Below are 27,216 nucleotides of genomic sequence, written 5' to 3'. Positions count from 1 at the left end.
AAATATATATAATATATAATATTGCGAAATATATATTAAAATATATATATATATATATATATATATATATATATTTGTAGCATTGCATTAGTTAATTTGTGTGTGAAATGATGCATATTTTATAATTTTTTTTTAGGATAATTAACAGAGGTTTTTATTTTTTTTTTTATTATTATTTAAGCGTTTATATATTACAACTATGTTTTACTTGAGACTCGAACCCAGAATTTTCAACACACACACCCACCTATGGTCACTTGAGCTAGCCTCAAGTGGCCTCAAGTGGTTAACAAAGGTTAATAGATTGTTACAAGATTAGTAGAAGGATTTTTTTAATCTCAAAAAGTTTAGTGTATTTTAAGGATATGTTTAATAACCATTTTATGAACTGTAACAATAAAATTGCAACTAAGACATGAGAAAGAGTTTTCCTTAGAGCAGGCTTGGCCCTCAGCATAAGTGAATTTGGCTTGTGCCTAGGACGACCTAATTAATTCAGGGATCTAATTAGTATTTTTTTTACAATTTCATTTCTTTTATATATTATTTGTCAATATGATTATAAAATAAATAAGTAAAAAAATAAATTAGAAAAACAAGTATTATTACGTAGTTGAGACGTTAATGAGTCTTAATTCACAAGTCAATATTATTGAGCTAGAATAACATCAAAGTATTTTTATACAAGTGTTTTTGCTCTAGCTGAAAAAATCCTAATTCTTAAAGCAGAAATATTTTCCAACCCTTTGCATAAAGATATAATGTTCTATTTATAGGTTAGAATCGGGTATGGGTGAACCCAAACCTGATAGGGTTTAGAGATGTCAGCTAGGCCCACTAATAAAGTAAAATACAATATATATTAATTTTAAACCAATTGGATGAGATCCAATTCACAAGATAACGGTCGTCCGTACAAGTGGGGACTGATTGATGATGTCACATGTCGTGCGTTGCTGTGTTGGTACCGAGAATGTCAGAGAATATGACGTTGGACAAAAATTGTTAGGTTTTATGCCCTAAATAAAACTCCGTTTCAATGTAATCTATTTTATTCAACATCAATAAAGAAACAGAAGTATTTTTCATTCATTTGTGTATGTTTTGGCTCACTTTATCAATTGCTTGTCTAATTGATTTATAAATTCATCTTAAACCCTTTTCACATACTTGATCATGTTTATTGTGCTGTCATCACATTGGAAAGTAAACATGACTATGTGAATAAAGTTTCCTAGATTTATCAGACACAGGGTTTTACTGATATGATAATCTACAACAAGAGTTTACTTGTATTTGGAGAAATACTATGTTCTTTCCAGAACATTGGTTAAAGTAAAGCTCAGGTTGGATGCATGGAGTATGCATCGGAAGGGACCGATATTGAACTTTGAATTAGATTTAATTAAAGTTACCGTAAAATCTATTCAAGTCAATATCGCCAAGTTGATCCTAGATCAAATGATCTTAATCCTGTTATGATTAGGCTCAATCTTGAAAGGCTATTCGTGTTCTTTGATTTGTTAGTTAAGCCTACTTTTAGGTCAGGGTGATACGTACATTTTGGGAACACGGTAGTGCAATTGAGTGGGAGCGCTAGCATAAACATGGAATCTATAGCTTCTATCTGGCAAATAGTAAGCAAAGGATGATTTCCTTCGAGCTTGGCCAAACGAAAATAAATGGTGGAGATCTCATTTCACATAAGCTGAAATATCATTTATACGGGGTCAAGTGTTTTAAGGATAAAATACATGGTAGGGTGTTACGGTAATTTAATCCCTTTACTATGTAGATCATTCATATAGAGGATCATTGATCAAATTAGGATTATAACAATGGATAACTAATGATGTGTCTATATGGTGGAACATATAGAGCATTCTATATACTGAGAGTGCAATTCTAAGTTCTATGCGTGGATTCAACGAAGAATTAATAAGTTAGTGAATTTTAGTGCTAAATTCTTGATCTACTTATTGGAAGCTCGAGTTATATAGACCCATGGTCCCCCCACTAGTTGAGATAATATTGCTTGTAAGACTCATGTAATTGGTTTTGATTAATCAATTATAATTCACAAATTAGACTATGTCTATTTGTGAAATTTTCACTAAGTAAGGGCGAAATTGTAAAGAAAGAGTTAACAGGGGCATATTTGTTAATTGTGATACTTTGTATGGTGCAATTAATAAATATGATAAATGACAATATTATTTAATAATTATTTATAGTTATTAAATAGTTAGAATTGGCATTTAAATGATTGAATTAGGAAATTGGCATTTTTGAGAAAATCGTATACAAAAGTGGTAAAATTGCAAAATTGCAAAAATCAAGGCCCAAATCCACCTAGCCTAGGGCCGGCCACTTATGTTATCTTTTTTAAATGATTTTTTCATTATTTTCATGCCATATAATTCAAGTCAAACCCTAGAAGGAATGCTATAAATAGATAGTGAAGGCTTCGGGGAAAATTACACTTTCTGAATCAGAAAAACCTGAGCCTCCACTCTCTTCTCTAGCCGCCACTCTCTCTCTCTTTTCTTCCTCAAAATTTCGAACCTCTCTTAGTGATTAGAGTAGTGCCCACACACATCAAGCCATACCTCAATCATAGTGAGGAAGATTGTGAAGAAAGATCAACAGCAAAGGAGATTCAGCATCAAGAATTCAGAGAAGAAGATCCAGGTTCAGATCTTGATAATACTCTGCTACAGAAAGGAATCAAGGGTTAGAGATCTGAACGGAAGGAGTCATTATAATTCCGCTGCACCCAATGTAAGGTTTCTTAAACTTTATATGTGTTTAATTTATCGTTTTAGAAAGTTCATATTTAGGATGTTAATAAACATACTTGTGAGTAGATCTAAGATCCTGGTAAAATAATATCCAACAACTGGCCTCAGAGCCATGGTAATTGATTTACTTACATGAAATTTGGACTTTAAAACGATTGTTTGTATGTTCTTTGGATGGTATCATGTTGTATTGAGTGTTATTTGATGAATGATTGATGTTTGTTAAATTTTCGTGATAAATAATTCTGATTTCGATTCTGTAATTATTTTTATTGGATAGTATGGAAAAAATTAAGCAAGTTAGCCTTTTACAGAACTCAATTTGGATTTTATTTGAATTAGTTATGATTTTTGAAGATTTGACAAAATCGGTACATCTTGAAATTTTCTGCGATCGCAGAACTGTCCGTACAGTTTCGGTTTTTTCCCTTTTTCTTCAATTTTTCATACCTTTTCATGGAATTAACTTCCAAATTTTTGTATGGTTTTGTATATATACTAATACTATTCCTAATTCAATTCTAATTATCATTTTGAATTAATTTTATTTTTTTTTAAATTAATTCAAGATATTAGTGTAATTTGAATTCGAATAGGATTAGTATTTATCTTTTTGCTTAAAAACCTATCTTATTTTTAAATTTGATTATATTTTATTTTTTTTAAATTTAAGGTCAGTTTTTATAAATATTTTAAAAGATATTTTGACCTTATTTAAAATAAGATAATTATAATCATGTAATTTTAAATAGATATAAGATAAAAAGTAGGTTTAATTTTTTTTAAATTTTTTTAAATTTTCGAAATTTATTTTTTAATTCCGAAATTTTTTTTAATATTAAATTTTTATTTAATTATTTATTTATTCGAAATTTATTAAAAAAAAAAAAAAAAAAAAAAAAAAAAAAAAAAAAACCTACTTCCAACTATCCAGCTAACCCTGTTGCAGGAGTATGTGTTTTAACTTATGTGTAAGTTTTCAAAACCTATTATTACTTGATTGCAAATAGCCATGGTTACCTTTTGCCAGATCTAATGATCTGATGGCTCCCTTGGTCAAGATAATAATTTGTAACAGGTATAATTTACAATCTTCTTTCATCTGTGTATGACCTAGCAACATGATAGGACCCATCCAAAGTGTGCCTGTGTGAGCCTATGTGTTTAATTTTATTATAGATGCATATAGGTTAATGTTGCTAAAATAAATTATCATAATTATTGATAGGATTTATTTAGGCCCATTTAGTTTTTGGGCCTATTCAATTAATAACAGTTGTTCTTATTAAGGTTAAATTCCTCTCTTTTGGGCCTTGTGTGAGAGTTGGGAGCCATAGAAGTGGGTACGACATACTGAACCCAGCACCCCCTCACACAAACTACCCCAATTGTGAAGGCCCATTTGCCTGATTTGAATGACTGTACTAGGGTTAATTACACTAGTTTAACCTAATTAAAATTGAATTAGCAACATAATTAATTTCATTTATTTTGAAATTAATTTAGAAAATCATAGTTTAAAGAATTTAATATTCTAAGCTAAACTATATGTATTTTCTTGTATTTAATTAAATATAGAATTATAACCATCTAGATTCTTTCTGGAACTTATTTTAAATTTTTTTATTAAATATTCCTATTTAAGTTGATATTTAGTTATACATAACTAACCAACTTAAATCTGAATATCTTTTGAATTCAAAATTTTAAATTAAGTTGAGGAATTTTAGGAATTGGTTATTAAGATTCTTTAGATATTTTTTAAGTTGATATTTTTCAAATATTAACTTAAAATGGAATATCTTAGATATTTTTAAGTTAATATCTTTTTTGAATATTTAACTTAAAATATCTACAAAATTAAGTGGTTACAACTTAATTTTGAATTTAATTAAATCTGATTTGAAAGATATTTAAGTTGATTTTTTAGATTCTTTCTAAAACAACTTAAACAAGATATTTTCAAATTTGTTCCATTTAAAATTCAAATTTTTGAATTTAATTAATAATTGAAAATTAATTAAAGTTGATTTTTTATTTAAATCAATTTTGATTTTTAATTTTTCATTATTATATTATGGAACTTATTCGATATTTATTTGAATTTATTTTTCAAATTTAAATAATAATTGAAAATTAATTAAAGTTGATTTTAATTAAACCAACTTTAATTTGTAATTTTTCATTATTATAATATCGAATATTATGATTATACAAAATACATATATATATTTTTTTTAAATAATGAGCTTTTAATCAAGAGACATTCGATCTCCATTGTGGGTTTTACACCGTGTTTGTTTTAGTGAGTAATCCTCCCTAATGGAGGAACGTTCATTAGCAATTTCGCACCGTTTAACCTCGCATGATAAGTAGTTTGTAAGTGTTTTGTATGGTATAGATCACCCTAATGGTGGCGACCATACTTGACTTGCAAGTTATGAAACAATGGTGGAAGCTCATAAGATAGAATTGCCTTGACTCTCGCCTAAACGGGACAACGCCGAATTCAAATCTTGATCGAATAAAAGGTTGCTAGAATGTTTATCATTTTAGATGAGCCGACAACTCTATTCAATGAATGATGCTTTGACTCTCGCCTAAACGGACACTCGTGTCGGTTGTTGAAATACCTTGGAAAATAAACTATGTTAGATTTAGTATTTCTATAACATATGTAATTACTTGTTATTTTCTAAATTGTGTATGAATTTATGAGCCAAAACCTTACTTCTGTTTTATTGATGTGTTGTAGTGTCATTATGAATAACCCACACCCCGATCCTCTCTTAGTTACTATCTTAGCAAAAGAACTCTATAGTGTGAAAATGCATCCTGGTAGTTGCATTAACTCGCACTGTTGATGATGAATACGAAATTCCAAAAGGCAAATCTACCGGGAATTGATTTATCAAGAGAACAATGGGTCCAACTTATCCTTAATAGTCTTCCTCCGAGTATAATGAATTTGTTATCTCTTATATGATCAACAATTCTAACTCCTCCGACATGGACAAGCTCGAAACGAATTACGAGCCCATGAACGGAACTTGATTGCAATGGGTCCCCCGGGTTTGCAATCAACAATCAAAGGAAAAGGACTAGGTATGAAGGATCTAGCAACCGCTTCTTCAAGTACAATTATCGGACATAATCTTCTATGTTCGAATTGTAATGGAAAGGGTCATCATGAAGAACGATGTCCTGTGCTTCTAAACAATTCAAACGAAGGTAATGCTTTTGTCTTTGAATCATGTGTTTTAGAGAACGACAAATCCATCCGGATTGTTGATTCCGGGTCTACTAACCATGTATGTTCTTCACTGCAGCTTGCTTGAAACCCAGGAAAATCTACTTCCGGGAGAGTTACGGCTTAAAGTTGGCAATGGTGAATTAGTATCGGTCGAAAGCTAGAGGAAAAGCCCGCATCAAGTTTCAACAAAGATTTTTAATTTTAGAAAATGTTTTATTTATTCCAAACTTTAGTAGAAACCCGATTAGTGTCTCATGTTTGCAAACACAATCTTATATATTGAATTTTTCGAGTACAAATTGTTCAATTTCTCGTAATGGATTTCAAATATGTGTTGCTATAATGGAACAAGTGGCTTTATGTTTTAAGACCGAGTACTCAAATCTCACTAAATAGTGAACTTTTCAAAGGTAGCTAGACCTAGAAACCTAAAAAGAAAAGAGATTGATAATGATGATCAAACTTATCTATGGCATTTACGTTTAGGTCATATAGGCTTTGATAGACTCAATAGGCTCACCAAAGACGGTCCATTAAAAAATGTCGTCCTAGGTGAACCGCCGGCATGCGAGTCCCGCCTAGAAGGAAAAATGACTAAACGTTCTTTCTCTGCAAAGGGAGAGCGTGCCAAAATCCCTCTAGGGTTAGTGCATTCCGATGTCTCGCGGACCTTTGAATGTCAAAGCCCGAGGTGGTTATGAGTATTTTGTCACTTTCATTGACGATTTCTCTAGATATAGTTTTCTTTACCTAATGCAAAAGAAATCGAAACGTTTGAAAAGTTTCAAGAATTTCATGCTTTGGCCCAAAACCAATTAGGTAAATCATTAAAGATCTTGCGAACCGATAGGGGTGGAGAATATATGGATATGCGGTTCAAAGATCATTTAATTGAACTTGGAATTGAATCCCAATACACCGCCCCAGCCTACTCCACAACAAAATGGAGTTGCGTAAAGAAGAAATCGCACTCTTTTGGAAATGGTTAGGTCTATGCCGAGTTATTCAACTCGTCTACGTCCTTCTCGGGGATATGCTATACGGTATGGCAAATGACATTTTAAATGTTGTTCCATCTAAAGCAGTCCCTAAGACACCCGTCGAACTTTGGAATGGTCGAACACCTAGTTTGCGCCATTACGTAATTTGGGGGTGCCCCGCTCATGTCTTAAGAAAGAAAGAAGGCAAACTTGAATCACGTACCGAAGTATGCATGTTTGTTGGAAATTCTAAAGAGACTAGGGGTGGACTATTTTATAGTCACAAGGATAATAAAGTGTTTGTTTCTACAAATGCTACTTTCCTTGAAGAGAACTATATTAAAGACTACAAACCGAAAAGTAAAGTTGTTCTAGAGGAATTGCTATCAGATATAAGTCCTTCCAATGTTCCGTCCTCTTCCACTCGTGAAGAAGACGATCCCACTCCCTCAGTTGAACAAACTGAGAGATCTACTACTAAAGTTTCTGTTCAGAAGACAACCATACCTCGTCGTAGTGGGAGAGTTTCAACAAAACCTGCTCGTTATGGCTTGGATGGTGAAATCAATATGGTCGTAGGTGACGGTATTGATGACGATCCATTAACCTATAAACAGCAATGGCTAGTCCGCAACGGAAACGATGGTCACCCGAATGGATTCGAAATGGATTCCATGAAAAAGAACAAAGTCTGGGAATATGTAGACGCACCTGACGACTATCATCCGATAGGATGCAAGTGGGTTTACAAGAAGAAAAGAGGAGCTGGAGGCGAAGTCGAAACTTTCAAAGCTAGACTTGTAGCCAAGGGTTATACCCAAAGAGAAGGCGTGGACTATGAGGAAACTTTTAGTCCTGTTGCCATGCTCAAATCCATCCGAATTCTTCTCTCCATAGCTGCTGCTTTCGATTATGAAATCTGGCAAATGGATGTCAAGACTCGCCTTCCTTAATGGGGTACTTGAAGAAACCATCTATATGGAGCAACCGTAAGGTTATGTTCTTCCTGGGCAAGAAAAGAAAGTTTGCAAGTTAAACAGGTCTATCTATGGACTTAAGCAAGCTTCTCGCTCATGGAACAAGAGGTTTGATGAAATCATCAAAACCTATGGCTTTCTTCAGAATGAAGATGAACCTTGTGTTTACCAACTCAAGGAAGACCAAATAGTAGTATTCCTGGTCCTTTATGTTGATGACATTTTGATCATTGGAAACAATGTCAAGAAAATGACTCACATTAAGGAATGGCTCAACACTCAATTCGATATGAAAGATTTGGGTGAAGCAGCCTATGTTCTTGGTATTCGCATTATAAGAAACCGAAGAACGGATCTCTTGCTCTCTCTCAAACGACCTACATAGACAAAGTCTTAGAGAGATTCTCCATGAGCAACACCAATGGGGCAAACATGCCTTCTAGATATGGTATTCGTCTATCTAAGGAACAACCACCGACCGATCCTCGCAGATAGAGGACATGGCGAAAATTCCCTATGCCTCTGCAGTTGGAAGTCTAATGTATGCAATGTTATGCACTAGACCTGACATCTGTTATGCTGTTGGAATCGTGAGCAGTATCAGCCTAATCCAGACAAGAACATTGGAATGCGCTTAAGTATATTCCGAAATACTTAAAGAGTACAAGGAATCTTGTGTTAGTCTACAAGGGTGGTGCTTTAAATCCCATAGGCTACACCGATTCGCATTTCCGTGCAAGTCTTGAAGACAGAAATCAACATCCGGGATGGTGTTTACTCTTGGGGGTGGAGCGATGGTTTGGAGAAGTGCTAAACAAACCGCAATATCGGACTCAACTATGGAAGCCGAATACATAGCAGCAGTTCGAAGCCGCAAAAGAACTTGTCCGGCTAAGAAAGTTCTTCACCAAAGCATAGGAGTTGTTCTGGAATGGAAAAGCCTCTCGGTACTACTCGTGATAACAATGGAGCAATAGCAAACAAGAAAGAACCTCGAAGCCACAAGAGAAGCAAACACATTGAAAGGAAGTATCACATTATCGTAGAATACGTGGCAAGAGGGGACGTACTAGTTGAGAAAGTTGACACAGAGGACAACCTAGCTGATCCATTTACCAAAGTCTTGGCCGTGACAGCCTTTGAAAAGCACCGTCAGAATTTAGGATTAATTGATATGTACTAATTAGTTTTATATTAGTGCAAGTGGGAGTTTGTTAGGTTTTATGCCCTAAATAAAACTCCGTTTCAATGTAATCTATTTTATTCAACATCAATAAAGAAACAGAAGTATTTTTCATTCATTTGTGTATGTTTTGGCTCACTTTATCAATTGCTTGTCTAATTGATTTATAAATTCATCTTAAACCCTTTTCACATACTTGATCATGTTTATTGTGCTGTCATCACATTGGAAAGTAAACATGACTATGTGAATAAAGTTTCCTAGATTTATCAGACACAGGGTTTTACTGATATGATAATCTACAACAAGAGTTTACTTGTATTTGGAGAAATACTATGTTCTTTCCAACATTGGTTAAAGTAAAGCTCGGGTTGGATGCATGGAGTATGCATCGGAAGGGACCGATATTGAACTTTGAATTAGATTTAATTAAAGTTACCGTAAAATCTATTCAAGTCAATATCGCCAAGTTGATCCTAGATCAAATGATCTTAATCCTGTTATGATTAGGCTCAATCTTGAAAGGCTATTCGTGTTCTTTGATTTGTTAGTTAAGCCTACTTTTAGGTCAGGATGATACGTACATTTTGGGAACACGGTAGTGCAATTGAGTGGGAGCGCTAGCATAAACACGGAATCTATAGCTTCTATCTGGCGAATAGTAAGCAAAGGATGATTTCCTTCGAGCTTGGCCAAACGAAAATAAATGGTGGAGATCTCATTTCACATAAGCTGAAATATCATTTATACGGGGTCAAGTGTTTTAAGGATAAAATACATGGTAGGGTGTTACGGTAATTTAATCCCTTTACTATGTAGATCATTCATATAGAGGATCATTGATCAAATTAGGATTATAACAATGGATAACTAATGATGTGTCTATATGGTGGAACATATAGAGCATTCTATATACTGAGAGTGCAATTCTAAGTTTTATGCGTGAATTCAACGAAGAATTAATAAGTTAGTGAATTTTAGTGCTAAATTCTTGATCTACTTATTGGAAGCTCGTTATATAGACCCATGGTCCCCCCACTAGTTGAGATAATATTGCTTGTAAGACTCATGTAATTGGTTTTGATTAATCAATTATAATTCACAAATTAGACTATGTCTATTTGTGAAATTTTCACTAAGTAAGGGCGAAATTGTAAAGAAAGAGTTAACAGGGGCATATTTGTTAATTGTGATACTTTGTATGGTGCAATTAATAAATATGATAAATGACAATATTATTTAATAATTATTTATAGTTATTAAATAGTTAGAATTGGCATTTAAATGATTGAATTAGGAAATTGGCATTTTTGAGAAAATCAGATACAAAAGTGGTAAAATTGCAAAATTGCAAAAATCAAGGCCCAGTCCACCTAGCCTAGGGCCGGCCACTTATGTTATCTTTTTTAAATGATTTTTTCATTATTTTAATGCCATATAATTCAAGTCAAACCCTAGAAGGAATGCTATAAATAGATAGTGAAGGCTTCAGGAAAATTACACTTTCTGAATCAGAAAAACCTGAGCCTCCACTCTCTTCTCTAGCCGCCACTCTCTCTCTCTTTTCTTCCTCAAAATTTCGAACCTCTCTTAGTGATTAGAGTAGTGCCCACACACATCAAGCCATACCTCAATCATAGTGAGGAAGATTGTGAAGAAAGATCAACAGCAAAGGAGATTCAGCATCAAGAATTCAGAGAAGAAGATCCAGGTTCAGATCTTGATAATACTCTGCTACAGAAAGGAATCAAGGGTTAGAGATCTGAACGGAAGGAGTCATTATAATTCCGCTGCACCCAATGTAAGGTTTCTTAAACTTTATATGTGTTTAATTTATCGTTTTAGAAAGTTCATATTTAGGATGTTAATAAACATACTTGTGAGTAGATCTAAGATCCTGGTAAAATAATATCCAACAAAAATGTGGTTTCCTTTTGGTGGTGTGCGCTCTCCCTGGGTCTGACTTAGGGGACAAAATACCTAACCTGACATGGCGGGGCCTGCATCTCGAGGATGCCACGTAAGATGATATCTACAGTCTAGTCTCTTCAATGTATCCGGATGAATCCTAAATCCTAATAGACCTTTCGCCTTCTGGGCCAAACAGTTGGGGATGTAAAACGATTCATTTGGTTAGAGCGGGTAGGAGCTTCGATCTGACGAATCACTTCTAATTCAAAACATTCGAATACTTATTGGATCTCGAATCATTTCTGCTCCGCCCTGCCTAATTTTTTTCTGGATCAGATATGATTCGATCCAGTTTCAATATATTAAAAAATAACTAATTTAATACTCAAACTCCGATCTCTGACCCCTTGGGACCTGGGACCCGAACCGAACTCACCCAAGATCCAAACTTGGACCTGGACTTGAACCCGAGACCCAGGCCCGGACCCGGACTCGGACCCAAACCCGGACCTAACACGGGACTCGGACCCAGACCTAAGACCTAAACTCGGGACTCGAACTCGGACCCGACCTGGGACCCAAACCCGGGACTTAGACCCGAACCCGACCTTGGATTGAGATCGAGACTGGGACCTGGACTCGATACCTAGGTTGGGACTCGGAACTCGGACCGGGACCCGGTTCAGGTCCTAGAACCTGAGACCCAGAACCCAAACCTAGATATGGACTCAAACCCGGGACCCGAACCTGGCAAACCCGAACCCGGACCCAGAACGCCAGACACAGACCCAATACTCAAACCCAAACCCAAACTCGAACAAGAGCGTGGACCCAAATCCAAACTCAGACTCGGACCAAACCCAAACCTGGACTCGTACCCAGACTCGGACCTGGACCCAAACCCGAGACCCTGACCCTGACCCGAACCCGTGACCCAAGACTCGAACCCGGAACCGGGACCCGAACAGGACTCGAACTTGAACCCGAGACCCCGGACTGGACCTGGACCCGAACTCGGACCCGAAACCCAAACCAGACCCGGACCCGGACCCAAGACCGGTTTCCAGAACCAGGGCCCGAACTCGGATCCAGACCCAAAATCGGGTGCTAAACCCAGGATCCGAGACCCGGACTGGGACCTAGACCCGAACCTGACCCGTAGTTGGTGTTGGGGTCGAATTTATTGAAAATATATTATAACTTTACACAATCTATTAATACAAGTCAATAACAAACATAGCATTGTATTAAATAATACTAATACAAAACTAAAATAGATATAAAATTATAAGCTTAGATATATATATATAAGTGAGGTCGGGTTCGATCCGAATAAGTCGGGTCAAACCTGAATCGATCGAGTATCTCATCTTGTAAGGTGGGGCGGAACAAATCCTTACTTGATTTAGATCAGGTCGAATTATGGCCGAATCAGATCTGACCTTATCTATTTACACTCCTATGACAAACAATATTTCCCGGACCGAAGTGATCCACCCTTGTTGAGTTTGTAAGCTACACTTACATCTAGATCTAGTGTCGTAGTTAATTTGACTCCGTGTGGGTTGATCTATTAACTCGACTGGGACCGCTTTTGACTAATATTGAGCTTTAGCAGTGTATACGTCACTAATATGGAAACACGAACCAATAGCACTGCTCTATAATATTATAGTAGAACACTCCAAGAACACGAACACGGATATATATATATACACACTCATGTTTTACTAGTTAATTTACTACAAGACAAAAAACTGTACACATGATCACATCAAATAATAGTCTCCAAACCCCAATCTTCAATTCATTAATCAATAAATTATAATATATCATTATTACATTTAATTAATCACTAATTATCTTCATTAATTTACACAGAAAGAGAGTGATCCTTCGTGGAAAGTGCCTACATATATTTTTCTCCTCAATTTGACCAATGAACTTAACAATATATAATAAGTAATCAATTTAATTATACATCATTATTGCCTTGTCCACCACTACTCTCTTCGATTATAAATACACCACACAACCCTCACAAAAAAGTTCAAGCTCACATATCAATATCCAAACAGAGCTACCTACCTATTTATATAAATCAATTAATTAATAATTCTATATATCTATATTGAAGATCATCAAGATCATGGGAAGAGCTCCTTGTTGTGAGAAGATGGGGTTGAAGAAAGGGCCATGGACACCTGAAGAAGATCAAATTCTCATCAATTATGTCAAAATATTTGGCCATGCAAATTGGCGTGCTCTCCCTAAACAAGCCGGTACGTATCTAACAATTTCAACCAAATCTTTCAATTTTTTATTTTACTATATGTTCTTTTTTTTACCACCTCCAATCGACTCTTTGGTCTTAAGAATACTGATTTCACAAATGAGTGATTGTCTTTGCCCTTCTCCGACCCTTATTGCCCAACCTGAAAGCAAACAACCGTTTTCACAAAATTTTTTGATGAAAAAAAAATAGAGTTTGATTCTATTAATTGTTATAAAAGAAAATGCTTAACTGTTTTAAAGTTATTTAATTAATTATTTTTATATTTTGTGATAATATTATTAGGGCTTTTAAGATGTGGGAAGAGTTGTAGACTGAGGTGGATTAATTACTTACGCCCAGATATCAAAAGAGGAAATTTCACAGCAGAAGAAGAACAAACCATTATCAACTTACACCAAATGCTTGGCAATAGGTAATTAATTATAATTAATTATATCATGTTATAATATGGATTAATTAGCCGCCCACTTACATCTTCCACTTTTCTCTTTTTTTATTGGTCTATTAATTTATATGCCATATCTTAATCCAATCAATTTAGAAATAAGAGTCAATAAAAAAACAAAACATGTTTGGGGAAAATAATTAAAGTGTTTTTAGATATTTTTTAATGGTGGGGTAGAATTAATTTCCAGGTCAAAAAGATGTTTTACTATTTCTCTTTCTCAAACTAATTATTAGAATAACATTTTTGACTTTATATATATGCAACTAGGCTTACATTAAAAAAACAAAAATTAAATCAAAAACAAAAATTAATAAAATACCAAGTAAAAGTTGATTATATGGGGATATAGCTAACAAAAGATTCGGTATATATATAGTGCCAAAAATACAATATGCATAATTACAACCATGCAATATTATATATTATTAATTAGAATATTTTGAAATATTCAGAAATTAATTTATTTATTTTAATTTCAGATGGTCAGCAATCGCAGCTAGATTACCGGGAAGAACTGATAATGAAATTAAAAATGTATGGCATACACACTTGAAGAAAAGGCTCTTAAATAATAATAATAGTAATAACTTATCATCATCATCTTCAAAACGACAGCGTATTGATCATACTGACCAACATCAAAGTACTACTACTAGTTGTAGTAGTAGTAGTAGTGATAGTGATTTTTCAAGTGTCACGGCTGAATTATTACACCAAAACGACAATAAAGAGATTGTCGTAATTAAGGATGAGGAAGAAGAAGAAGAAGATAATAGTAATAATCAAGTCTCATCATCATCTGCTGGAAGTTGTACTAATATTATTATTGATGATGAGAGCATGATCTGGCCGTTGGATCAAGTGGTGTCTAGTTTTGACGGTCACGATCATCACGATGATGAGTCATTATTGTTCGTGAATAATAATACTAATAATAATAATAATGATGAATATGATATGGAGTTTTGGTATGACATTTTCATTAAAGCTGGTGGCTCAACAGAATTGCCAGAATTTTGAATAGGAGAGTTTAATTTTGGATCCAAAATTTTCTAATGTCGGACGCGGGGCAGTAACGGTAATTTTGCAGATCATTTGACCAATTGCATGTTGCCACGTGGCTTCTATCGCAAAATGAAACATTCTACACTACTTGACCAGAAAAGCTACATATTTGCCTAAGTCTTTCATTTTGTAAGAGATTAAGATAATTTTTATTTTTGGAATTAGTACACAATAATATTTGTAGGCATTTTTAATGAGAAGACAATAACCAAATAAAAGATTATCTACATTGACTTGTTCAAATATTTGTGTAAAGTAAATTTAGTGTAATATATATAAGTACTTATCGTACCTAGTAGTTAGAATTAGAAAATTAATTATTTGTTTTTGTCACATGTATTTAATTTATAATTAGTTTATATAATTGTTTCGAATTTTTTTCATTTCTTATTTTAATTATGAAATTTATGGTTAATATGTGTGGAATTAATTGAAAATACTAGAATTAATTAAGTGCTCTTTGTCAAAAAAAAAATTAAGTGCTCATTTAGTATATTACTTTTGATTTAATTTTTATATATTATATAACATAAATGAAATATGTATTCAGCAATCACCATGATCAATCAACCTTAGATTGTTTTTTTTTTCACGAATAAATAATAAAAATTTCATGAAAAATAATTATTATAAAAAAAAAATAATTTGTCAAAATTTGACAAAAGAAAAACTTTATTACTTAGAAATATATATCGATTAAACCCCAATTACTTTTCTTAAATATTTTTATGTATATTTATAAAAAAAATATGCTTATCATTAAATAAGATTCTTATTTCTGTAGTGAACTACTATATATATGGGTATGATCTTGGTAGAGTTTTACAATTTTTTGTTTTTACAAAAATTCTCCCTAAAATTATACAAATTATTACAAATATTTCCAAATTATATATATTGTGGTCATCAATTCCAAGTATAGTTGCAATATGCGGATTTATTTAACAACTTTAAGCAACATAAAATCTAATTTATTGACATTAAACATACAAATATTAGCACAAGATCAGTCCTGAACTTTAATAGGCCTTTGGGCTGGTGGGTCCTAGACACAGACTTAATTTATTTATGCTCAGGGTGCGGCTTGCATTATTAACTCTAAGAATACATATACATATTATCATAATGTATTATTAAACTGTTATTTATGTATTTTTTATTCTGGACTCTTAAACAAAGCCAGATCAACGTATTATGTTAGTGCTATATCAATAAATTGGTTAAAAAATGAGTAGAATGTAATTGTAGAGTCCGCCTTTTTTTATATATAATTTTCATGAAAAAATTTAATAATAAAGAAAAATTTGGAGGATAAAACTCACTAGAGTCATATATATTCAAAAGGACAAATCCTATTTCATTTTTATTTATATTTAATACATATCTCTATGATGGAGAACATCATATTGATTGATAATATAAGTTATAACCTATAATTATGTTTAAAAAGAGGGATAATTCCAAAAAAAAAAAATGTCTTCTATTAGAAAAATCCTCCCACTTAGGTTAGAAAAAAAAAATTTTAAATAGATAGAAGACAATTTTTTTGGGGGGGAATTATCCATTTTTTATATAAGATAATGATAGGTTATATTATTGCACACAATCTAGCTAGTTGAGTTCTCATATGATTTTTATAATAAGTCTTCTCTTTATTATTATTGTTTTTCACAATGCACTATTTTATGATTGAAAAGTATATGATATTTTGTTTATATATAGTGTTGAATGTTGATCATCATCATTTTATAAAAAATGAATTTTGTTCACCAATTAAAATGGTATTTCAATATGTAGCTACTAACCAATTAAATAACAATGAGGATTTAGGAAAAATCAAAATGAGTACTTATCAATCGTGCATATAGACCCATGAAAGCAACATATCATAATTATTCTAATAATGCATGCATATAGATCCAACCCTTTTTTTTTTTTCTTCTTCTTATTTTGGATTTTTATTATTTGGTCTTTTTATATATACAAGGAATATTAAAGTTGAATTGAATATATATTTGAATTAATGCAAGGTCGTATATATATATCCACATCCTTAAAGTATTTTCAAGTAATGTATCATATATGTTATATTCCTCGAAACTTCCCAAAAATATATGATTATACATTGTCGTTTTTTTTCTTAATTTTATTTGTTAGAAATACTTAAAATTAATAAATTAGCTATGAAGATATATATTAGTAGTGATCCTTAAGAGATAAGTGTCACTCTATTCTCATTTTCCCCTATTAAGAGAAAATTAGAGAAATCTAAGGTCAACCCTGAAATATAGTGGGATATATGAAAAAAAAAATACTTTTGGATCCTTATTTAGAAAAAAAAGATTGTATTTTTCAAAATTATTAATAAAAATTATAATTTTAAAAGGGGAGAAAAATTTAGGCCCCTACACTAGCTGGGCCCTAGGCATATGCCTAGCCCACGTATACCCGGGATATAGATTAAGATCATTAATAATAAATGGATTAAGGTACGCTTCCACTATTTGAGTTATTCTCTTTGAATTAACAAAAGTACATTCTTTAAATCTATGAATATACACTTATAATATTATGTAATATGTTTGTTTATAGAATTAAATCTTGATATTGTATATTATATAAGTGATAAAGGAATTTAATATTATTGATCGATTATAAAGTAGAACTAGGATTGGTTTAGTCCAAATATTGGTAAATATAAGTTTAGAGAAAAAAATTTAAAATAATGTAAGCATATTTAATCAAATTTCCCTTTACATTTCAATTCTCATTTTTATTCCTATATTTTTAATCCGGCAAAATCTTTTTAAATTTATTTTTTTTTACAAATTTGAAACATCAGAATGACTACTATTTACACTTTTGTATTTAAGGGTCTAAAGTAAACATATGTGAATTTTCCCAAAAAAAGAAATAGCTGAAAATAACCCTTATTATTAAGGAATAGAAGAAAGAGACATTAATGATTTGCAGAATCCAAATTATATCTAAAGTAAACACAAATGCATAATAGTTTTTAACAAGAAAGATTGTAAATGATGAGAATATAAACAACATGCATATTTATGGATCAAACTGATAATTTGTGTCTAACCACATGTTGAAAGTTTTAATAACAAAGATTCAAATTTTTTCGCAGAATAAATTGATTGGGGTTTTTAACTAAACAGTAAAACCAACCATAGAGGCAGCCTCTCCCATCATTAATATGGTTCTCTATTGAATCTTTTAACAATGGCCATTATTCAAAACTTTAGCTACTTCCATAGACTACTCCAACTCACAAACACACTGCCCACCGATAAGTAGCGTGTCGGTTAGAAAGAGAGCATTTACGAAAGGCAAGAGTAAGCCAATGCCTTCTCCTCGGACAGTTCATCTGCTGTCAAGTCCAACTTCTTCCTTGAGTACTCGTCAATTGCAAGTCCTGAGAAGATAAAAGAACGACGATAAATATGATATCAAGACCCGAAAATTACAATCCCAGAAAGGAAAATGTATGTTTTGAGGTATAAATACACCAAATATCACAATGCACCCAACTAGACACCAGTTAAAATTGCTTATTCGGTTGGATCTGAAACAATTGGGATTTTTGGAGATTGGATCGAGTTACTAATTCATGATTTGTCATGTACAGAATGAAAACGATTCTAAGAGAATTTTTAGGGTACACTTTTCGGAGAATGATGTAAAACCCTTACCTTGAACAATTGTCCATTCACCATTTTTGCAAGTGACTGGGAAAGAATAGATAAGACCAGCAGGTACATTGTATGAGCCATCAGAGTACACACCCATGGAAACGAAAGTTCCCTGATATCAAACAGTGAAAAACTTTAGCACAACACAACAGCATAGATATCGATAAGGAAACAGATTAATTTGAAAGAAAAAACAAGTACTGACCTCAGGAGTTCCAAGAACCCAGTCACGGATGTGATCACAAGCAGAGCTGGCAGCAGATAAAGCACTTGATAGCTTACGAGCTTTGATAATTGCAGCGCCACGTTGTTGAACAGTGGAGATGAATTCTCCATTCAACCTATAGAGCAAGACAATCATCAGACTTACTATATTTATGAGGACAAAATGACACTGTGGATCAAGTATTGCATTAACTATCATACCATGCATCATCAGCGACAAGCTCACGGACAGGCTTCTCCCCAGCGGGTGTTTTGACAGTTGCGTGGTTAACATCAGGATACTGAGTTGATGAGTGATTTCCCCAGATGATGACATTTTTAACATCACTAACTTGAACATTCAATCTCTCTGAAATCTGTCCCAATGCCCTGTTGTGGTCCAATCTTGTCAAACAAGAGATGTTTTTCTCGGGAATTGATGGTGCGAATTCCTTCAAAATCAATGCATTGGTGTTTGCAGGGTTAGCAACAACCAATACCTGCAAAAGAAACATTAATAAAACGTTAGATCAATCCAAATAATACAAAAGCTCTCACTCCCATACATTATAAAACAAAATAAAAAATTGATTAGAGAAAAGAAGTGACCTTGCAGTTTGCAGCAGCATGCTTCTCAAGGGCTGAGGCTTGAGCCTTGTAAATTGAGACATTCTTTGACATCACATCCTTTCTTTCCATACCTTCTTTCCTTGGGAAACCACCAACCATGACAGCAACATTCACTCCAGTGCACCCCTCAACAACATCAGTCGTTGCAACAACACCTGATACAAACAAATATCACACACATCAAATCTTAATCACACAACTAAGTATGACAAAACTCAAATCAAGATCAAATAATGGAGTTATATATACCTTTAAGCAGAGGGAAGGCAGCATCCACCAATTCCATCTTTACACCGTTCAAGGCCTCAGCTGCAGGTGGGATATCAAGCATGTGGAGAATCACAGGCTGGTCAGCTCCAAGCATGACTCCCCTAGCAATCATAGGAACAAGAGCATATCCAATTTGTCCTACAAAACCAAACACAGTAAAAATGCTTAATTTTTAAACGAAACAAAAGCAAACAAATCAAATAGTGCATACTTTTATTATAAAAAATAATCAACTTTGTTTAAATGAACACAAACTATTTTCCCAGTGAAGAACCACATAAAAATACGAACTCAAATATCTTCGATCTCATTCTCATTTCTCATTCACTAATAGTGTATATATGCACAGATCTTCTCATATACAAACTTCAATAAAATAGATCATTAAAATGAAAAAAAATTGAATCAAAGATGTAAACAATCATATTCAATACAAAGCACGATCTTGATTCTTCACCAAAATAATCAACATTTAAAAAAAAAAATTAAAAAACAGATCTTTAAACAATTTCACGAAAATGATTTTAGTCCTACCATTTACCATAACATACTACATCAAAACAATGCTTAAACAAGAAAAACGAAGCCATAATCTGCTAAATCTAGCGACAAAAATCCAAAAACAGCAGTGATAGATTAGATCTAAAGCCATATAATTATATATACCTGCAGCTCCGGTAACGAGAACGCGAATTGGTTCCTTGGAGGCCATAGCTAAGGATCGAGAAGAGAAATCGATAGAAACAAAGAGAGATTGAGAGTGAGAGAGAGAGAGTGAGCTTTTTGGCGATGGTGGTGAAGAAGATAGGATCGAAGAAAGGTAATATATATACCAAACAGACAAAGTGATCTTAAGAAGAATATAATTACCGTTTTAGACCCTCAATTTTATTAAGTGATACATTGAACCCTATATTTTTAGAAAATAATATAAAATAGTAATTTGAGTGTTTTTTTTTTACAATTAAACCTTAATAATAATACAATTTAGAGATACTATAGCAAAATTTGATACAATTTTTATATCTATTCGTGCTATAAATTATTAGTTGCATTAAATAATTGAGTTTAGAGTATTATTTTAAACTATTTTAAATAATGTACTTTGTAAAATTTATCAATTAAACTTCTAAGTTTGATTTTATATTTTTTAGAATAGTATAAGCTAATTTTTAGTAAAATAAAATTTAATGATAACACGTTCTATAAGTAGAGTTATTCGTGGTGCGAGTGGTGCAGTTTTTGACTATTTTTTCAAATCAAATCGTACATGCGAATTTTTTTATTTCTCAAACCGCATCCGCACCGCGAAACTAAAAAATTGTAAAAACCGCACTGCAAAAAATAGTACTGTGCAGTTCGATTTTTGCGGTTTCTACAGTTTGGACTATCACCAAATAACTAAACTATTACATATACAACAAAATTTGAGCAACACTTGTCAAAAATATCATAAGGCTTGAAAATAAATATGAAAAAAATTTAAGTTTCAAACATACAATAATTAGTGAGCTTTGGGCTAGACCTTCACATATTAGACCTAAATAAATATAAAAAATTAGTATTTTTATAATGTGCACGGTGCGGTTTGAACAGTATATTAACAATTTAAAACCGTAAACGGTACCACACCGCGCGGTTTAAGAAGAATTCAAACTGTGATCGTACTGCAAAGAATTTCAAACCATATTTTTTTGCGGTGCGGGCAGTTTGAGCGATTTGATGAACAACCCTATTTATAAGTATTAAGACAAGATTGAGTATATTTTCTGTATTTTTTGATGCTATAGAGAGTATATCCGATAACTTTTACAAAATATATATTTTGTTAAATGATGAAATAGTACTTGAGATAATTTTTTTTTAAAACAAAACTTAACAATAATTAGAGATATTATGATAAAATTAGGTATCTAATTATACTAAAAATTATCCTTAAATTAGTTATATTTTAATATATTATGGATAATTAAATTTAGAGTATTATTTTTAATTTATTATTTAGTAAAATAGAGAAAGATTCGGTAAATTTTACAAAATTTAGGACTCAATAATAGCATTAATCCATAATTCTTGCAAATAGCAAACTTGGTATCCAAAATGGCATCATATGATTGTAACTGAAGATGACGATATGGGGTGTAGTGTAAACGGCGTTACGTTTGGGGATTCGGAAAAGAGGATTAGTTAAACGGAGTTAGAATATTCTGTTACGATTCTCATTGAGATTGATGCTTTAACGACAAGCGTCACGGTTCATGCGTGGTTTTAGTTCATTCATAATAAAAGAATTAAGTTTTTTTTTTTTTAAATAAATATATAAAAAGTTGTGTTTTTAATATGAGTTAAGATCTTTTGTCAACTATTGGCCCAACACAAGAGTTGGCCTTCATCATACCAACAAACAAACTAGTGGTTCATAAATAATGTCATTAAAATAAATAAAATTTGGTTTTTCTTGAGATAAATTGTTAGGTCCAATCTTAGTGGTGGCATTTTTATGATAAATTTTGTTATTAAGTATTTGAAATTAAATAATAAATTAATTTTTGCCTTCAAGTTTGTTTAATTTTTGAGTTTATAATTGAAAAAATAAAATCATGAAAATAACTCTTGTGCATAAAGGAATGATTTTTGTTTATTATTTTTTAAAAGTATATGTAAAATTTAAAATTCAGCCTATTAAAGTTTTGGATAATATTACGACTTAAAGAGCTGACTCACTCTATTTATTCTCCTTTTGGTGCATGTTCCATGTCATTGTAGGAGATTTTTTATTTTCAAAAATATATTGTTAAAAATCAAAACAAAAGTTGATAAAGCTTTTATATTTTGATTTGAAATAGATTGGCTTTCATGTTAATTTGGTATTTTTCATATTCAAATATTTTAGTAAATTTCAGAAAATAACTAATCAAGTGGTATTGAATTTTGTTAGGTTATAAATAATAGAAACCTATAAAAATACTAGAATTGAGGTTAATTGAGTGATAATACAATATCTCTTTTGGTTACTTATTTTTAAGTTTTTTTGTTAATTATGTTTTACTTGATTGAATAAGAGGTAGAATTTGAGAATTTAGTATCTCATTGATACATTATTATTTTATTTGTAGATTGTTACATTAAGATAATTTATTTTGAAATATTTCAGTATTATAAGTTGAAACTCTAACTCTTTTAGTGTATTGTTTGAGTACGTTATAATTTTATTGTCTAAATTTATTAGAACAATTTTGTCCTATACATAGCTTATTTTCTTAAAAAAAAAAAAGTAAATTCTTCACACTAACTATCCTAATTGGAGGTGGTTACATTTTGAGAGATTATTTTTCAAACGACATGGAATTTGGGTAAAAAAAAAAAGTAAAAACGACATCACGTTCGTACACATCAACACAATAAGAAACGACGTGTCGTTTACATGCAGACAAAATCTAGAAGGCGCGAGACTCAACTAGACTTCACTTCCAACATCTCTGCAACATAAAAACATCCCAAAGATTCGATTATTACGTTGGCCCAAACACAAAGATTCAAACTTTGGCGCAAGAAAAAACACTTCCCCACTCCCAGTTATCATCATCGTCTCCAACAATCATCTGCAACTATTCTGAATCGTATATTATTTGTTCAATTATGGCTACTGCTTCAGGTACGTACATTTTCTTTTTCATCATTTCCCACGAAGCAACATTCTGGGCAACTGTCTTTAGTGGACTTGCAATGTCATAACTCAATTTATGGGGGAAACTGTTTGGGTTTTGAGTGATGTTATTCTGCACTTACAGTTTTGTTATTTGCCCAATTTTTATTCTTTTTCTTGTGTGGAAGATTCATAGTGATTTGGGTTTGAATGGTATGTTCTGTTTGTAAAGTTATGTTCTTTTCCCCATTTTTTAACCTTTGGTGGGGAAAAATATTCATTCTTTAGCAGATTTGTAATGTGAGAATACAAAGAAATTGATTGGGTTTTGTTGAGAATCATGGGGTTCCATCTCAAAACCAATTGTCAATGAGTGGAGTAGCCCATATTTTTATATATGGCTCAATACTTTCACATTTAATCCATGTCGGACAATATTCTCCAATATCCCCCTCAAGATGTTGGTTATTTATTCTCCAATAGGTTTTGAATGATTTTATAGTTTTGCTGTTTCTACAATGCACCCCTTAAAAGAAAGGTCAATCTAAAAATTTTTTAATCAGTTTTAAAAAATTTAGAATAATTTACAATATAGAAATCAGTGTTAAAGAGCCCATTTTACAGTCCTATAAAATAAAATAGTTAGTAGTACAACATACTATTTGAATCTTGTTTTTAATATGTTAAATTTTTTTGAATTTTAATTTTTTTTTTATAAGCTGCATAATCATGAAAATTTTTTAAACCAAAAAATAATTTCAGATACCAAAACAGATCCATTTGAAGGAAAGGGAGTGCGTTGTAGAATTTTATTATAATTTTTATGTGCTCTCATTGTGATGTTGGTTTTTCAGTTGCATTCAAATCAAGGGAGGATCATAGGAAGAAACTTGAATTGGAGGAAGCTCGTAAAGCTGGACTTGCACCAGCAGAGGTTGATGAAGATGGGAAAGAGATTAATCCTCATATTCCTCAGTATATGTCATCTGCACCTTGGTATATTAACTCTCAGAGACCGGTAAAGCTTTAGACTTCTGAGATTGCTAAGTTAAATTGTTTTTGAGAATCTAATGTTGACACTGGACATTTATGCAGAATTGTTCCTTTGTTTCTTTCTTTCTGTTTTAGACTTTAAAACATCAGAAGAAATGGAAATCGGATCCAAATTATACTAAGTCTTGGTATGATAGAGGAGCTAAGATATTTCAAGCTGAGAAATACAGAAAAGGTGCTTGTGAGAAGTAAGTTGAATTATTGCTGATTCTCCATTACTGACTTTGAGTTTTAGTTGAATTTTTGCAAGCACATAATTTGTACTGATTTCCATTGATTTGGCAAACTTGATCTCATTTCTTGAAGAGCAAGTCATGTTATATCATATGTCTTAAGTTTGATTCGATTGTGAACTTCCTTGACAGTTGCGGGGCTATGACCCACGAAGCAAAGTTCTGTGTGGAAAGGCCGCGAATAAAAGGAGCAAAATGGACTAACATGTCTATAGCACCCGATGAGAAGATTGAGACGTTCGAGTTGGATTATGATGGGAAACGTGACAGATGGAATGGTTATGATGCATCAGCCTATGCTCGTGTTATTGAGAAATATGAGGCAAGAGATGAAGCCCGGAGGAAATATTTGAAAGAACAACAACTGAAAAAGTTGGAGGAGAAAAATAATAAGTCAGATGAAGAGGGTGCAAGCAGTGATGATGAATTTGAAGATGGTCTGAAAGTTGATGAGGCGAAAATTGATGAGTCCAAACAAATGGACTTTGCTAAAGTGGAGAAGCGTAGACGTACAACTGGTGGTGGAAGCACTGGAACGGTTAGGTATGCTTTTCACATTCCATGTCCTCGTTATTTGTTGATGAAGTTGATTTACTCCGAAAGCTAATATACATTTGTTCCACTGCGCAGGAATTTGCGAATTCGTGAGGATGTCGCTAAATATCTTTTAAATCTCGATGTAAATTCTGCTTATTATGATCCTAAAACACGGTCCATGAGAGAGGATCCTCTTCCTGATGCTGACCCGAATGAGAAGTTTTATGGAGTGAGTATTCTTTAGATGATTGTGTAACTTTAATTAATACTCTATATGTTGTTAAAATTCATGATTTTGATGTGTTATTGTGCTATTGACACAGGGCGATAACCGGTATAGAACGAGTGGACAAGCGTTGGAGTTCAAACAACTTAATTTACATGCATGGGAAGCATTTGAAAAGGGCCAGGATATCCACATGCAAGCTGCTCCATCTCAAGCTGAACTTCTGTATAAGAACTATAAGGCCATTAAGGAGAAGTTGAAGTCACAAATGAAAAACACCATAATGGAGAAGTATGGTAATGCTGCAAGCGAAGAAGAACTTCCGAGGGAGCTTCTCTTGGGACAAAGTGAGAAAGAAGTAGAATATGATCGGACAGGAAGAATCGTAAAAGGCATGGTATGTCTACACTCCCTTAAAATAATTTATGCTCTTAACAATGTTGCATTATGAGAAGTAAATTTAGATTGGGATTTGGTCAAATGGTTTTATTTAAAGGCGGATTTTTGTGTATCTAAGATGTGGTCAAATGGCTTTCCTGTAGATGATGAATAAGGTGGAAGAAATTAGTTATTACATGGAGAAGATTGTGCTTGAGCTCTTGATGCTGATTTTTGTACCTATAACCATTAAAATACAGTACTTTTTGGATTGTCTTAGCATGGTTTTCTATATATATTACAACTACTGCAGTTGTATAGATTTGAGTACCTTTGCTGAAAAGTAAAAGTTCAATGCAGAAAATCTACATGTTGAGGTGCTAATTGCTTACATTTTGCATTTTTGTAATATTTCATGAAATGGGAATATGGCCATCAGAACTATTCCGAGTTTTTTACTTATCGCGTTCTTTCTTCCCTTGCATTATCTTTTTGGCTTTTGAAGGAAGCATTTGTTCCCAGAAGCAAATACGAAGAAGATGTTTATATCAATAACCACACCAGTGTTTGGGGTTCTTGGTGGAAAGATCACCAATGGGGCTATAAATGCTGTAAACAAACAGTAAAGAACAGCTATTGCACCGGCTCAGCTGGAATCGAGGCTGCTGAAGCAGTGGCAGACTTGATGAAAGCCAACATTGATCGGAAAGCGGCTTCTGAAGGTAAGTAATTCTGTCATTATTACTAATGTTATTAGTACATTTTATCATGTTCTGATTCAATTTTTGAATATGATGCATTGCAGAGACAACTGCTCCAACTGATGAGAAAAATCTTGCTACATGGGGAAGTGATGTACCTAATGACTTGATCTTAAACCAGAAAAAACTTGCTGAAGCTCTTAAGAAGGTGAAAAATTGATCTTAACCCTTCTTCACTTATTGATTCTCATGTCATAAGAGCTTAGATATTTCATTATTCCCTTTTGTATTCTTACATGTTTGACTTGTGCTATGTTATGTATGTTGATCAGGAGGATGAAAGAAAGAAGGAAGAGAAAGATGAAAGAAAACGCAAGTATAATGTTAGCTGGAACGACGAGGTAGTCAGTCAACCCGAACAAATTAGCTAAGCCCTGAACAGTTTGTATTCTTCTTCGGTTTTTTCTAATAATATGTCATGCAATGGCTGTCTTTTTCAGGTTACTGGAGAGGAAATGGAGGCATACCGAATGAAGAAGGTTCATCACGACGATCCCATGAAGGATTTTCTGCACTGATATGTTGGCAACCAATATCGTCTTAGCAGAAAAAGGAACTCATTCTTATCAATGGTTTTTCATACCTTATTGGCATGTGTTAATATACATTATTGTTACTGTAAATTTGTGGTAATAAAAACTTTGTTTTTTTTTTTTTTTA

The 27,216-nt window shown here is 32.7% G+C and overlaps 3 protein-coding genes across 6 annotated transcripts; 2 read left to right on the top strand and 1 right to left on the bottom strand.

Annotated features, from left to right (window-relative positions):
* The first annotated feature begins 13,074 nt into the window (after window positions 1–13,074).
* Window positions 13,075–15,141, top strand: LOC115723450 (transcription factor MYB14). Its single transcript, XM_030652938.2, has 3 exons — window positions 13,075–13,387; window positions 13,684–13,813; window positions 14,329–15,141. The coding sequence occupies exons 1-3, from the start codon at window positions 13,255–13,257 to the stop codon at window positions 14,867–14,869; spliced, it is 804 nt and encodes a 267-aa protein (XP_030508798.2). The 5' UTR covers window positions 13,075–13,254; the 3' UTR covers window positions 14,870–15,141.
* Window positions 15,142–17,950: 2,809 nt separating this feature from the next.
* LOC115723449 (malate dehydrogenase) lies at window positions 17,951–20,622 on the bottom strand. Its single transcript, XM_030652937.2, has 7 exons — window positions 20,389–20,622; window positions 19,702–19,860; window positions 19,432–19,607; window positions 19,045–19,322; window positions 18,824–18,959; window positions 18,619–18,730; window positions 17,951–18,341 (listed from the first exon to the last, which is right to left on the bottom strand). The coding sequence occupies exons 1-7, from the start codon at window positions 20,432–20,434 to the stop codon at window positions 18,247–18,249; spliced, it is 1,002 nt and encodes a 333-aa protein (XP_030508797.1). The 5' UTR covers window positions 20,435–20,622; the 3' UTR covers window positions 17,951–18,246.
* Window positions 20,623–23,127: 2,505 nt separating this feature from the next.
* LOC115722750 (pre-mRNA-splicing factor SLU7) lies at window positions 23,128–27,207 on the top strand. 4 transcript variants are annotated; one of them, XM_030652048.2, is made up of 10 exons: window positions 23,128–23,377; window positions 24,223–24,386; window positions 24,497–24,609; window positions 24,787–25,197; window positions 25,285–25,420; window positions 25,515–25,814; window positions 26,301–26,517; window positions 26,601–26,704; window positions 26,829–26,897; window positions 26,997–27,207. In XM_030652048.2, exons 1-10 carry the CDS (start codon window positions 23,362–23,364, stop codon window positions 27,072–27,074), a joined length of 1,608 nt encoding a protein of 535 aa, XP_030507908.2. In that variant the 5' UTR covers window positions 23,128–23,361; the 3' UTR covers window positions 27,075–27,207. The 4 variants fall into 4 exon arrangements, with proteins under 4 accessions (XP_030507908.2, XP_030507909.2, XP_030507911.2 ...); XM_030652051.2 differs by lacking the exon at window positions 23,128–23,377 and having other exon boundaries at window positions 24,227–24,364; window positions 24,464–24,609; XM_030652050.2 differs by lacking the exon at window positions 23,128–23,377 and having other exon boundaries at window positions 24,247–24,386; window positions 24,464–24,609.
* The last annotated feature ends 9 nt before the right edge of the window (window positions 27,208–27,216 follow it).

Source organism: Cannabis sativa, chromosome 9 (assembly GCF_029168945.1).
Source record: "Cannabis sativa cultivar Pink pepper isolate KNU-18-1 chromosome 9, ASM2916894v1, whole genome shotgun sequence".
NCBI lineage: Eukaryota > Viridiplantae > Streptophyta > Magnoliopsida > Rosales > Cannabaceae > Cannabis > Cannabis sativa.
Note: the sequence above shows the minus strand (reverse complement) of the source record. Positions and strands in the feature narration are given on the sequence as shown.

What these genes read in the sequence shown, in the direction of transcription:
- LOC115723449 (XM_030652937.2), bottom strand. Translation starts at nt 20,434, where the DNA reads ATGGCCTCCAAGGAACCAATTCGCGTTCTCGTTACCGGAGCTGCAG. An exon ending in CTTGTCGCTGATGATGCATG is followed by an intron (nt 18,960 to 19,044) that starts GTATGATAGTTA and finishes CTTGCTCTATAG; the next exon opens with GTTGAATGGAGAATTCATCT. An exon ending in GGGTTCTTGGAACTCCTGAG is followed by an intron (nt 18,731 to 18,823) that starts GTCAGTACTTGT and finishes GTTTGATATCAG; the next exon opens with GGAACTTTCGTTTCCATGGG.
- LOC115722750 (XM_030652048.2), top strand. An exon ending in ATATTAACTCTCAGAGACCG is followed by an intron (nt 24,387 to 24,496) that starts GTAAAGCTTTAG and finishes TTTCTGTTTTAG; the next exon opens with ACTTTAAAACATCAGAAGAA. An exon ending in GAAGAATCGTAAAAGGCATG is followed by an intron (nt 25,815 to 26,300) that starts GTATGTCTACAC and finishes TGGCTTTTGAAG; the next exon opens with GAAGCATTTGTTCCCAGAAG.
- LOC115723450 (XM_030652938.2), top strand. Translation starts at nt 13,255, where the DNA reads ATGGGAAGAGCTCCTTGTTGTGAGAAGATGGGGTTGAAGAAAGGGCCA. An exon ending in TGCTCTCCCTAAACAAGCCG is followed by an intron (nt 13,388 to 13,683) that starts GTACGTATCTAA and finishes TAATATTATTAG; the next exon opens with GGCTTTTAAGATGTGGGAAG. An exon ending in CACCAAATGCTTGGCAATAG is followed by an intron (nt 13,814 to 14,328) that starts GTAATTAATTAT and finishes TTTTAATTTCAG; the next exon opens with ATGGTCAGCAATCGCAGCTA.